Source organism: Tasmannia lanceolata, unplaced genomic scaffold (assembly GCF_043159265.1).
Source record: "Tasmannia lanceolata isolate RefF3 unplaced genomic scaffold, GAP_Taslan_0.1 ptg000006l, whole genome shotgun sequence".
In the NCBI taxonomy this organism is placed as follows: domain Eukaryota; kingdom Viridiplantae; phylum Streptophyta; class Magnoliopsida; order Canellales; family Winteraceae; genus Tasmannia; species Tasmannia lanceolata.
This window is the reverse complement of record NW_027518683.1, coordinates 47,958,674-47,972,167: the sequence shown is the minus strand read 5'-3', so window position 1 is coordinate 47,972,167 and position 13,494 is coordinate 47,958,674. Positions and strand designations below refer to the sequence as shown.

Genomic DNA, 13,494 nt, shown 5'->3' with positions numbered 1-13,494 from the left:
GAAAATCCAACGGTGGAGAAAGAAACCCTAATGACGAAACCCTAAAATCAGTTTATAGGAGTAGAGGCATCTTCATTTTACAACCCTCTTTGCATTTTAATTTGCTCCTCTGCTCTCTGTTTTGAGAGCGATCTTCTTCTAGGGTTTTCTGAATCCCAAGGTCAGATATTTCTATTTTTTTTTAAAAATTTCTTTTTTATGCATAATCTTGTAAAATATTTTACTCTATTGAAACCCTAAACTGAAAGGCAAGGGTTTATACTGTTTGTTAATCGATATGAAGTTAGGGTTTTACAATTTTCATGACACTTATGGCATCAGATTCGAGTTTTTTTGGTAAAACTTTTGATTGATCTATGAATTCTCTAGTTGTTTGTAGTTTCATTCGATCTAACTTCTTAGATTTCTTTTCTTTTTCTTCTTAAATAGTCTGGTTTCCGATTTATTTGGTTTACTGCTTTTTTAGTTTGTGCGATAGATATTAGTACTAGATCTGAAACTTTTATGCGTTGATCTGAATTTCATATTTAAGCTCTTCATTTTTTTTTTCTTAAATCGTTTGATCTGAATTTCTTATTCAAGCTCTTCATTTTATTTTTTTCTTAAATCGTTTTGCTTCTGATTGATGTAGTGTACTGCTGTTTAAGTTTATGTATGTTAGGCGATTTCAGTTTAATCTTTTTGTTCCGGATATTAATCCCTATGAAGTTAGGTTAGGGTTTTGAACGCTGGATGGTCGACTTTTATGTTTTATAGTATCAGATTTGAGGTTTTTGGTAAAGTTTTGGATTGTTCTATGATTTTTATATTTTTTTCAAGTGTCTTTTGATAAAACTTCTTATCTATTTTTATTTGTGTGCTGCTCTTGTTAATTAGTATTTCGTTGTTCTTGTGTTTACATGTTTGAGATCATTCTGGTTCTTATTATGACCTATTTAAGATTTTCAGAAGCTATAATTATTCTTCTTATTGTGACCTATTTAAGATTTTCAGAAGCTATCATTATTCTATTTTTATTTTTCTGAGTTTTTTTTTTATGGAGTTGGGTTTCAGGTTTTGACAATAGGTAGTAGCACTCTAGTTACGTAGCTCCATGTCTGTTACCGAATTCATGGTTTACTCTCTTCTCTGCTTATATAAATAAATTAGATCCTTCTTTGTCCTCGGGGTATCTTTTTATGGTTCTTTGCACATCACTACTGTACAGAAATCTGTAAGATCAGTGAATATCTACTCTGTTCATCTCATAGAAACTACCTTCGTTGGGCCAGGATACAAATAACGCTTATATAATTATTGTATTTGCTTTTGTACCGTTTGCTTTTTGTTCTTCCTTATGCTCTCCTCCTTGGTCACTTTTTTAATATAAATTGATTTGCCATTAAAAAAAGCTGTGAATTTGAATAACCTTACTTGTGTTTTTCAAATCAATGATTTAAAAAAGGAAAGGTTCAATACTTCAATGGTACCAGATCTAGATAGTCTGATTGTATGCTATTGTGATTCTGTCCACGATCTGAAATAGGTTGATTTTATCTGCTAAACAAGTATTCTGATTTACACAATTCTTGTTTTCCTGCAGTTTTTGCTTTCTTTTTTAATTTATTTCAAGTCAAGGGTAAGGAGAAGGTTCACATCAACATCGTGGTCATTGGCCATGTTGACTCCGGAAAGTCAACCACCACAGGACATCTCATTTACAAGCTTGGTGGTATTGACAAGCGTGTTATTGAGAGATTTGAGAAAGAAGCTGCTGAGATGAACAAGAGGTCTTTCAAGTATGCTTGGGTTCTGGACAAGCTCAAGGCCGAGCGTGAGCATGGTATCACCATTGATATTGCACTCTGGAAATTCGAGACTACGAAATACGACTGCACTGTTATTGATGCCCCTGGACATCGTGACTTTATCAAGAACATGATTACGGGAACCTCTCAGGCCGACTGTGCCGTCCTCATCATTGATTCCACCACAGGTGGATTCGAAGCCTGTATCTCAAAGGATGGCCAGACCCGTGAGCATGCCTTGCTTGCCTTCACCCTTGGTGTCAAGCAGATGATCTGTTGGTAGGATTTTGTTTACGTTTATGATAATTATTTTCTTGCTTCTAGTTTAGAGTTTACTGTTGTGATGGTTCTTGCTTCTTGGTTTCATTTTGAATCCTTGCTTGGTTTTATTATGAAGGATGTTGTTAACCCATTACTTTCTGTCGTTGTTCTCGTGCTGTGCTTGCATGTCTTTTAGTGGTTTTCCTTACTGTGGAATATCAAATGTATGGATTGGTTTTAACCCAATTTTACTTGTTCAATGGTTTTGATTTTTTTCAAGTGTATTGTCATTGGTTGCCATCCTCCAGCCCATTCTGTCATTGCTTTACTTGTAAACTTTGTTGTCTTATAATGCTGATTTAAAATCTGTACACAACCCTGATTTTCAAATTGCTCAAGATTCTTGTTCTTTCCTTTTTATGACGGGCTTTATTTCTTTTGTAAACTTTAAATTTAAAGCCTCATTTTTTATTCTCTATGGAAATTTGGAAATCAACATTATTAACTTGTATAGTGTATGTGTTACTTTGATGAAGCCTTTTCTTTTGTAGCAACCTTGTTGATGAAGTTGATCACTTTCAGTGTGCTATCGTGGTTCACTTTTATATGTGACTTGTGATGCCTTTCATGATTGGTCATTCCCCTTCCATTCTCTGTCATTGTTTCTTCTAAACTTGTTCTATAATGGGAAATTTTATCAGCACTACTGTATTTTGATGAGGGCACTCCTCACTTTATTAAAAGTACGGTATTGCCCGCACCATAGGATGATCCAAACCGTCCATTAGATGGGTCACAGCCTAAATAGGCTGTGCCCCGAAATTTATTTCCATAGGTTGATCCTAACCCTCCGATCTATAGAGGGTTAGGATCAACCCTCTAACATTCAGATCCGAGGGTTAGGATCAACCTATGGAAATGATTTTTGGGGCACAACCTATTTAGGCTGTGGCCAATCTAATGGACGGTTTGGATCATCCTATGGTGCGGGCCATACCGTACTTTTAATAAAGTGAGGAGTGCCCTCATCAAAATACAGTAATGCTGATAACATTTCCCTCTATAAATTTTTTTTGAGTTTGTTTTCATTGTTCTAATGTTCTTATATAATTTTATTGTGAGTTTGTCTACTTTTGCCCTCTTTCATGTGATTACTTGTCTAACTTGGCTATTCTATATGGGCAGATGGATGCCACCACCCCAAAGTATTCCAAGGCTAGGTACGATGAAATTGTTAAGGAGGTGTCTTCCTACCTGAAGAAAGTGGGTTACAACCCCGAGAAAATCCCCTTCGTCCCCATCTCTGGTTTCGAAGGCGACAACATGATTGAGAGGTCCACAAACCTTGATTGGTACAAGGGCCCAACCCTCCTTGATGCCCTTGACATGATCTTGGAGCCCAAGAGGCCATCAGACAAGCCACTGCGTCTCCCACTTCAGGACGTTTACAAGATCGGTGGCATTGGTACTGTCCCCGTTGGACGTGTTGAGACTGGTGTCCTCAAACCCAGCACAGTTGTCACCTTCGCCCCCACTGGATTGACCACTGAAGTTAAGTCTGTTGAGATGCACCACGAGGCCCTCCAAGAGGCTCTGCCAGGTGACAATGTTGGCTTCAACGTTAAGAATGTTGCAGTTAAGGATCTCAAGCGTGGGTATGTTGCTTCCAACTCCAAGGATGACCCTGCCAAGGAAGCTGCAAACTTTACATCTCAGGTCATCATCATGAACCACCCTGGCCAGATCGGCAACGGATACACCCCAGTCCTTGACTGCCACACTTCCCACATTGCCGTTAAGTTTGCCGAGATCCTCACCAAGATCGACAGGCGATCTGGCAAGGAGCTCGAGAAGGAGCCCAAGTTTTTGAAGAACGGTGATGCGGGTTTCGTGAAGATGATTCCCACCAAGCCCATGGTGTTGGAGACCTTCTCCGAGTACCCTCCACTAGGACGTTTTGCTGTTAGGGACATGCGCCAGACTGTTGCTGTTGGAGTAATTAAGAGTGTTGAGAAGAAGGATCCCTCTGGTGCCAAGGTCACGAAATCTGCTGCCAAGAAGAAATGAACTGTGGTGCTGAGCAGGAGTATGATAGTAATAGAGTCGGTCATTAGTTTTGGTCGTTATTTTAGTAGTTGTGATAGTGTCAATGATGGTTTGTTTTGTCTCAGTTTTCTGTCTATGAAGGCCAGGATGGTGCTGAGCAGTCAGCAGCAGACCTGGGTGCTTGACAGGCGGTGGCGGAGGCTAGTGGCTATTACTAGTATGAGGTGAGTTATGTTTTGTGGTGAAACTCTGCTTTTCTCCCTTTGATATGAGTTTGCAATAAATTTTCTTTTATGTCTTTCTGGTTGAGTTAAAAGTTTATGAAACATTGGTAATGTTATTTAATGTCACTTTGAGGTTTTATTAGATGTTCAATTTTAGTATGTGATACTATATTGCGTTTAATTTTGTTGCATCCTTTGCTTCCCAAGGGATGTTTTTTCATTCCCACAGCAAGAGAGTCAAAAGCATGCTCTCTAGATGTCATCAAGCCATCCATCTCTCAGGTGAAATTTGCTTTATTTCTAATTTTCCTTGAGATATTTCTGTCCATGCATGGAATGGTAAGAGAACAGTAGTATCTTTGGTCCTTTTCAGTAAGATAATGATCCAAGGAAGGAGGGGGGACGGATACAGATGCCCTTAAGGTGATTTTAGTTAGCATTCATTTAAATTTATCACTTTTGGAGGCTCCATGTGTCTTTTGATCTGACCATTGGAACTCCCCTGATAGACACGTTACGTTGAACGGTCCACTGAAACCATATCTGCGCTGATATAACCACTGAAACCATTTCGGTTGATCGGAAGTCTTAATATGTCCCTCCTAGATGCAGTAGTCATTTTGATGCCTTGTATTATACAAAATGTAGATTCTTTTAGGCGTCCCTGTCTTACTGTGCGATGGCTCTCTAGGCAAGGGCTCTCAGATTTTTGCTGCCATTCGTCGTTGGGATTTGTCCGTAAAATTAAGGGCCTGTTTGGATACCTCATGCATTTGTATTTTGATTTGGATTTGAGTTTTGGATACAAAACACATCAATCATAATTCGCGATCATGTTTTAAGAGAGAGAGAAAGAGGGAGGGAGGGAGGGATGTCTCGCTGCTGCTGGAGCAACGTCGAGGAGCAGCGATGGTGATGGAAGTTGCCACAAATATTGATTTCCATTTCAGAAAAGATTTGAAAATCGGTACATTTTGGACTGTTGTAGCTGATTTGGAAATCTAAGGATCTGATCGAGTTCAAAATATCAACTAAATCCAAATCTAAATCTTTCTGGTATCCAAACGTGGCCTAAACTATTTCCTGTAGTAGGCCTTTTTGGTAGGAAAATGATATCAGCACAACCATATTTTGATATCTTCACTAACCAATCTTTTAGTATTTATGGAGCTGTCCAAAAGGTTATTACATTTTCCGTTTGAAGACGAATAGATGCTGGGTTTGTAAAAATATAAAAAAAGTGGTTGTGCTGTTAACCTTTCCCTTTTCGAATGAATAGGGATGGTGCAATTAATCCCATGAAAATGGCCCTGCACGGGATGGAGATGCTCTGTTTGAGTTGCATTAATAGGGATGGTGCAATTAATCCCATGAAAATGGGGATTCGCCTGGGGATTCCCCTGTTCAAGTGAAGAAGATGACGGGTATTAAAAAAATTTCCCCAAAGTTGCGGGGTGGGAATGGCCCCGCCCTGCCCCGTAATCCCCGTCTATCTATCTTTAGTTATTGGGGTGTCTATATTTAGGTATTGCGTGTGATATTTTATTTTTTTCATTCCCACAGCAAGAGAGACAAAAGCATGCTCTCTGGATGTCAACAAGCCATCCATCTCAGGTGAAATTTGCTTCATTTCCAGTTTTCCTTGAGAGTTATTTCTATTCATGTATGGAATGTTAAGAGAACAGCAGTATCTGTTGCCCTTTTCAGTAAGATAATGATTCAGGGAAGGAGTGGGGGAGAAGAAAGATGCCTTCAAGGTGATTTTAATTATCTTCTTTTAGAATATTCACCTTCTGAGGCTCCATGTGTCTGTTGATCTGACCATTGAAACTCCCTGATAGTGATAAATAAGTTGGTTACCATATCTGTCGATCTAACCATAGTCCCCATATCTGTTGATCTTAACCATTGGAACCATTTCAGTTGATTGGATGTCTTAATATGCCCTTCCTAGATGCTGTAGACTTCATTTTGATGCCTCTTATGGCATACAAAATGATCTGATTTTTAGGCTTCCCAGTCTTGCGATGCGAAGGCTCCTCTACTACTTTGGGAGCTTTCAGATCACTGCCGTTTCCTATGGGACTTAGTTCATCGTTTGGGTTTATCTGTTAGTACTTAGGGATGCTCTTTTTGGGTTAAAGGAATGTCATTTGCTGGAAATATTTTTTTAGGAATTTTTTTGGTTTCAGGTAATGAATTATTTAGAGGGGTATCAGGCCCTTTTAAATGCTGCTTTGGCTTACGATGTAAAAGCTTGGAAATTCTTGCAATTTGGACTGAAGGAGAATTCCGTTAGGTCTCAAAACTCGTTTTACACCCATTTTGCATCAAAAGAAACGGCAGCGCCTCATGAAAGAAGGTCTTGTTGCTGGGTTAATTACTGATCGATCACAATTCTGGGTAGAAGAGACCCCACAATGGTTGAGATCACTTTTCAAATGGGTCATGTTCGATGTTTCAGCCTCTTCCCATTATTTGTTTCTAGCTTTTAAGACATTCTTTTTTTCAATTGTTAGGATAATTTATCATCTTCCATAAAAGGAAACAATAGATTGATATCAAACAAGGACAGCGTATAATCCTTGTAATTTTATTTAGTGGTGGAGCTATTGATCTCAAATCGATAACAGGGAAAAGCTGTGAACTTATCATCAATCATGCAGAGATGGTCGAGCTTGCATGATTCACAATGTAAATGGCAAAAGTTTGGTAGTGTGTTACAATGTTTTTGCTTTGGAATGTCTTTTATTTTATAAGTAAATTATAAATTGATACCAAATCAAACGTGGAAAAGATGTGTGAACCTATTTTCAGAACCATGCAAAGTTGGTGGAGCTATAATGTTGCATGACTCTCCCTGTATAAATGACCAACCCAAGGGGGATTGTAACTTTCTCTAGCTGAGCAGATAGTTATAAAAATAAGAGCACAAGGAACAACACAAACTTAGTTACTTAAAAAGAAATCTGTGGCACCTCATCTCCCATGGCTACTCCACCTACAACCATTCCTCCTGGTTTTAGATTTAAACCAGCAGACCAAGAACTTGTCATTCACCACCTCTTACAAAAAGGTTAACTCCATTGATCTCCCGGATGGTCCAATAACAGACATTCATGAATCAGATCTTTATATATTTCCTCCATATCAACTGGTTCATATTCTAGATGAGAAATCTGATGGTGAAAGAGAGCGTTATTGGAGGTCAAATGAAGATAAAGACTGATCTATGACGAAGATGGGATGGAAATCGCTTTCAAGTTCTCGCTAACATACTACTCTAAAATGCCTCCAAATATGAGGAAAACACGTTGGATTATGGAGGAGTATCGAATGCTAGAAAGTGACATGGATACACCAGTTCTAGTAAGGATAAGATACCTGCGTTTAGGGGAATCACCATAGGTTTAAATTTTAAAATAAATTAGAAGGGCTAGATTGTTTGGTTAAAAAACAATTCTTCTCCATCTATTATTTCATTTAGTTGAGTTATAGGAGGTTGTTTTCAACAGGCAATGGTTGCATTTAGCAACTATTTTATATTTTTCTTATTTTTTGATAAGCGTTACGATTAGTGGAATTACTATTCCGTTATCCTAGTTTATTCATTATTTTATTTTTCTTTTTTTTTTTACGATTCTTATGGGTCATTCTTTCTTTTTTTTTAAAAATAATTTTTAGGGTTCATTTACAATGTATGCACATATTCTTCCAAGAGAAAAGATGAGCGGATAGAAATACAAGTAGGACTTATCTGTACAAATATCCAAAAACTTGTAATTCATTAGGCCTTGTCTGATGGGAGTGGATAGAAGGACGGGGTCATGCATCAAAATCTGCACCCATAGGACAATTCTAACCTAGACTATTGTTTATTTTTCAAAAAATGCAACTACTCATATTTTTATTGAACAATATGCACATTCATAGTATAAGATCCCACCGAGGCGTTGGCTCTTCGACATAAAGTCACGGGTTTGCTCACGGGTTTGCTCCCTGTTGGCGAGTGTTCGAATCCCGCCCCCGACTTACCTGATACACGTGGTGAGTGGGTCGTTGCGTGTATCCGTAAGGACTTGTCCTACTCCCGAAGGGGGTGGGGACATCCTACGTCATCAAAAAAAAAAAAGAACCCATTTTTCTGTGGGTCTAATTACACGAACGATCTCTCTAGGATTGAATCCTAACCAAAAAGCATTGAGACCCATGTGGGTTAATCAACAATGTTGCTCTGGTGGACCATCCTGAGGTACCCATATTGTCCTAATTCCATGCGAAAGGAAGTCTGATAACAATTTTACAGTCTTGTATAATCTTTTATTGGGTAATCGAAAGGCTCTATTGTCAAATGAATTTAGTAACTATTGAAGACTAATTTGATTATCACAGCCTTTCGGGTTAAAATAAATATCCATCCAACTTTATCCATGAAAAACTCTTGAATTTTAGAGGTCTTAAAAAAAAGAGCATCATCGATCTTGAGGTGTATCCTATCAGGCGCAAAGCAATAGAAAGGAATGCCAAGATTTTACGTGGTTCAACCAAGATGCCTACGTCTAGAGTGACAGCACGATCTTCCACTCTGAGAAAATAATAAAACATGATTACAGTTGTTTTATGCCAAAACTGCAAACTGCAATTCTTTTCAATTTCTTCAACCAAGACCGTACACAAAGAGAAACAGAAAAGACAGATCCGCTATCAATTTCTCACCATAAGGGAAAACTGCTTAAAGAAAGCTCTCTATTTTCTCTCACCCCCCCCCCTTTTAAGTATATTTGTAGAATTTTTCAAAGACCTAGTTCTAGTTTAACTAGTGGATGTTGGAGTAAAATTAAATAGAAACAAAATAAAGGCTTTGGGGCGTGATTGATCACTGTCTTAAAGAAGATATTGCTTGGGGAATTCTCCTCCAGGATACAATAAAGCACTCTCAACTCTCTGTATAAAACTACAAGAATAGGGAGAAGGAAGGGAAATATATTTCTTACACTTAATAATTTCCTTTTTATAATAAACCAATGGTCATAATCCAACAGACATGACTCTTCTAACCGATTTCTAATATCAAGAGTCTGTCACTACAAGAAGATATGACTCTTCTAACCAGTTTATAATTTGAAGAGTAGTGCCTCTACAAGAAGATATGACTCTTCTAATTTGAAGAGTCGTGTCTCTACGAGAAGATATGACTCTTCTCACTGGTTTCTAATTTGAAAAGTTATGTCTCTAAAATAAGATATGACTCTTCTAACAAGTTTTAATTTGAAGAGTCATGTCTATACAATAAAAGAAATTGTAAATGCCTAAAATCTTTTCCTTTTCGATGTGGGATTGAATTCTCACATTATAGTTTACATTATGTTACAAACTACACCAACCAACAGTAGACCCATAGACTAACTCTTTGTTCAACAAGGTGCTATGCTCCATAACAATTCACATTACCCTGGTTGACGACTAGCGAGAACAAGGAGAAACCCACGTACAGTGGGAAACAAGCCAAAAACCCAAAAGGATGCTTTACAATAATTTCCAACTTACATTGATTTCCTTATCATGGATTACAACGGAATAATATGTTCTCATCGTTTGCGCATTTTATTTTATTTTTTTTTGAAATGTGCACACCTTCAAACGTCTCCTTATATAGGTCGACAATCTTCGGAAAAAAAAAAAACCCTTATAGCAAAACCATAAATAAATTGCTTTCGAATAGGGTTCGAAAGATAAAAAAATAAAACAAAAAGTTCCCAAAAATAGCGCGACATTTCTCCTCCTCCTTGTGTTTCTCTTTTCTTCTTCTCATCTTCTACCTACTTGTTTGATTTGATTGAATAGAGAAGGAGAGATTTTGTGCGGGTATGTGGAGGTGCCACAACATGATTTTAGAGCAATCTCGTGGAAATACCTTCAGCTTGCTCTCGTCTTCAAATACCACTTGTTGTACAAATTTCATAGAATCCTGAAACATGGTACAGAGAAAAAATGTTCACATACAATTCAAGTTAGAGGTTCAACTTGGTCCCATGTTTTGGGAATTTGGGTTGAACTTTTATCATGAAATTGGATCGGTGGTTGATTCTAATTCATTTTTATAGCAAAAGCTCAATCCAACCCAACCCAACCCAACCCAAGTTGCATCCCTAGTCTTAGTCTTGATGAAATAAATCCTTACTCGCTAATCTCCGTGATGCAATGGATGTTAACATTCCTAATTTGTTTAAGAGGTTTTATATGTGTTGCATGCATGAAGTCCAGTATTTTTCAAAAAGTAATGTGGGACCCACTTTATAGGATGATCCAAACCGTTTATTTGTTGGGCTATAACGTTACTTGTTGCTCTCCGTATGTCATCTCCACAGGATGATCCTAACCCTAATGTTGTGGGCCCCTACAGATCGGAGGGTTAGGATCATCCTATGGAGATGATTTACCGGGTGCAACAAATGAACGGTTTGGATCATCCTATGTAGTCGGTCCATATGTACTTTTTGAAAAATACTGGACTTCATAAGACGCTTAACGGGTATTTCGTCAGAGTCACACAACAAATAAAATCTTTGTTTTAGGTCAGACGCATCTATCATTGATCTTTTCAGAACGACTAATTAAATTACATCTGTTGTTGATAATAATAATGCACTCAAGAGTCCGGACTTAATTAAATATGATTATGATTTGTTTAATGATTTGACAGCTTTCCTACCATTTAATATGAAATTAAGCCAGATAGATGCCTTAATCCTCGCTTCTCATGAGATGGAATGATCTGGCCACTCATAGGGGGCCCCACCTCAGGGAGTGTGACAACTGTAAGAATCCTAATGATCCCTTCGACAGCCTCCTAATCGGCAAAATTGCTATTCAAGCATCCAATCAGAAGGCTAGAATCACCCGCCAAAGAGTTCAATCTTTACGCTATGATGAATATATGAACGGTCAGGATTACTAGCCTTGCACATGGGTGTGTCTCATGGTTAACTAACTACTAATACTTACTAATGTAGTTAAAATTAAAACTTAGTGCTACGCTAAACTTCAATGTCTTAATAGGGTAAGATGCATTGATTACCCTTGTATCCCTTGTTAAGAATTTAACCAGGTAGAACGCGCTCATAAAAGCTAGCCATTAGATGGAGGGTGTTCATTCCCTTATAACCCATCTCCATCCATTTCACTTATCCGATGTGGGACTATTTTGCTTTTGCGTGGAACCCCAGCATTCCTTACTGATAACTTCTGTCAATGGATAAATCCAGTTTGTCACACTTAAGCTCATTCATCAATCTAGACCGTTGATCTATACATACCTGTGAAGTGTCCTGGATGGATGAAGCGCGGCCCCATCTCTCTGGGTCCCAAAGAACAGAGCTGCTGAATGCAAAACTGGAAGTATGAATTGGAAATATGGTATCTGTGTGATTGATTTTGTTCCTCAGATGCCATCCTAAAAACTGAGAAGAACTGCAAATGGGTCCTTCAATCACAACTCTCTTCCTATTAGCTGACAGCAGAGCCACTGGCCATGTCCCAAAAACCCTGTAAGAATTTGAGCATTTGAATTTGATCAGTCCAAGCTCAAAGTTAAAGAGATCCCTTTAAAATCAAACCCATATAGAGAGAGACCTTAGATTGATTCTTGACCCAACTGGTAATCCAAATATTGTTCTCTTGAAATACAAAAACTAGTAGAAAGATTACCAAATGACAGAGGGAGGGAAGAGATTCATACTCGATTTCTCGGATATCTTCGAAGAGCTGAAGATCATAGACATTCGAAACGTCCGCAAAGTGAACGATCCCGTCGAGCCGATGATGCTCTATGTGATTAAGCGCCATGTTTCTCTGATGATCAGTTTCAGCTTCTGGGTATGTAAAGTTCTCCTTGTAAACCAAATGCCTGTACATAATTCCTGTTTTCCTCAATATATCCATAATTTCTGAAGAATCTGAATGGGATTGTACAACAATCCACAAAAGGGGTTGTGGAATCAATTTCAAAGTATTAGCCAATTTCCTCAGGAACCCACCCTGAAACCGATTACTTGAACTCGTCGTCGTCGTTATAATAATCAAAAGCCTTCTATTAATCAATTCCAATCCATCATCTTCATCCAACGGTGGGTCCAAATTGCTCGAACTTATCGGTGATTCCACTGGAGTCTCAACCATTAGACTCCTATTCAAATTTCGGACCGAGTCCGAATTTTCTAACGCTTGGATGGGTTGTTGGGGCGATAATTCTTGGACTTCTAGGGATTGATTCGATACGATTCGGCCAGAAAATATCGAAGCAGTGTTCGCGGGAGCGAAGCCTGTGAAGAGACCCATAACAAAGCAGAGGGAGAAATGAAAGAGGGCTTTCTTCCAAACTTGGATTTTCTTCTTGGATCTATCAAAGGAACCCATCTCTCCAAATCAAAATTGAAACAAAACCCAAGTCACAGATTGTTGAAAAAAGCTCTTTATTTATCTGGAAAGAGCCCAACAGCTCTATTCCCTTTGCTCTCTATCTGTATGGCACTGTTGAAATAACAATTCAGCAACCTCTAACGTGGACCTTTTTTTCCTTTGAGAGTGGGAAAGGTTAGTGAAATTTAATTATAAATAGCCTTTCATTCTCACTAACTCAATGTGTATGTTTGTGGGAAAGAACATATATAAATTGGGGCAAGCAAATCATTAGGTGTGGAAGAGAGAGAGATGGTATCTTATTTTGTTTCTCATGATTGTTTGTGTGATTGCTTCACTTGGTCTTCTCTTGAAGCCAAAGAAAAACACACCAAGAGAAGGTAGCTTCCACCAAATTGTCGTTGAGACAGAAACACACCACCTAAAATGTGTATAATTATTTTAAATCTGCATCCTTCATCATCATTAGACCCCAAGTCAAATCCGTGAGAGACCCGGGACCCATATAATATGAATATACAACCACTTCTACGTATAAAAATAGGGATTAGTCGTTTCCCCGCACCTCCACTCCCTGTCTCCCTTTTTTAACCCATACGGGTGTGGCTCTTTGGCTTAAAGTCATGGTATGCTCCTCATTGATGCGAGTACAAATCGCCCGGGCTTACCCGTGCATGTGGTTCACGGGTGATTGCACACTTCTGTAAAGAATAGTCCCGCTCTACAAATTGGGGTGGCGATATTCTCTGTCGGGGATT

At 38.4% G+C, this 13,494-nt stretch overlaps 1 protein-coding gene and 2 pseudogenes across 11 annotated transcripts; 2 read left to right on the top strand and 1 right to left on the bottom strand.

The window, feature by feature from the left end:
• The first annotated feature begins 1,758 nt into the window (after positions 1–1,758).
• LOC143879110 (elongation factor 1-alpha pseudogene) lies at positions 1,759–2,070 on the top strand (annotated as a pseudogene).
• On the top strand, positions 1,926–7,044 carry LOC143880421 (elongation factor 1-alpha pseudogene; annotated as a pseudogene). Of its 10 annotated transcripts, XR_013251691.1 has the most exons (8): positions 1,926–2,066; positions 3,234–4,134; positions 4,220–4,318; positions 4,526–4,600; positions 4,692–4,741; positions 5,882–5,932; positions 6,026–6,075; positions 6,511–7,044. The product of XR_013251691.1 is annotated as an elongation factor 1-alpha pseudogene, transcript variant X6 (transcript). The 10 variants fall into 10 exon arrangements; XR_013251686.1 differs by having other exon boundaries at positions 3,234–4,318; XR_013251689.1 differs by having other exon boundaries at positions 3,234–4,318; positions 6,007–6,075.
• A 2,777-nt stretch (positions 7,045–9,821) lies between these two features.
• Positions 9,822–13,044, bottom strand: IRX9 (Nucleotide-diphospho-sugar transferases superfamily protein). Its single transcript, XM_077380918.1, has 3 exons — positions 12,057–13,044; positions 11,635–11,863; positions 9,822–10,286 (listed from the first exon to the last, which is right to left on the bottom strand). The coding sequence occupies exons 1-3, from the start codon at positions 12,731–12,733 to the stop codon at positions 10,134–10,136; spliced, it is 1,059 nt and encodes a 352-aa protein (XP_077237033.1). The 5' UTR covers positions 12,734–13,044; the 3' UTR covers positions 9,822–10,133.
• Positions 13,045–13,494: the final 450 nt, after the last annotated feature.

Bases quoted from the DNA above. Each gene is read 5' to 3' on its own strand.
- IRX9 (XM_077380918.1), bottom strand. From the start codon at position 12,733: ATGGGTTCCTTTGATAGATCCAAGAAGAAAATCCAAGTTTGGAAGAAA. The intron at 11,864-12,056 runs GTATGAATCTCT...AAATTCTTACAG, and splicing joins GAAGATATCCGAGAAATCGA to GGTTTTTGGGACATGGCCAG. The intron at 10,287-11,634 runs GTATGTATAGAT...ACCATGTTTCAG, and splicing joins CCATCCAGGACACTTCACAG to GATTCTATGAAATTTGTACA.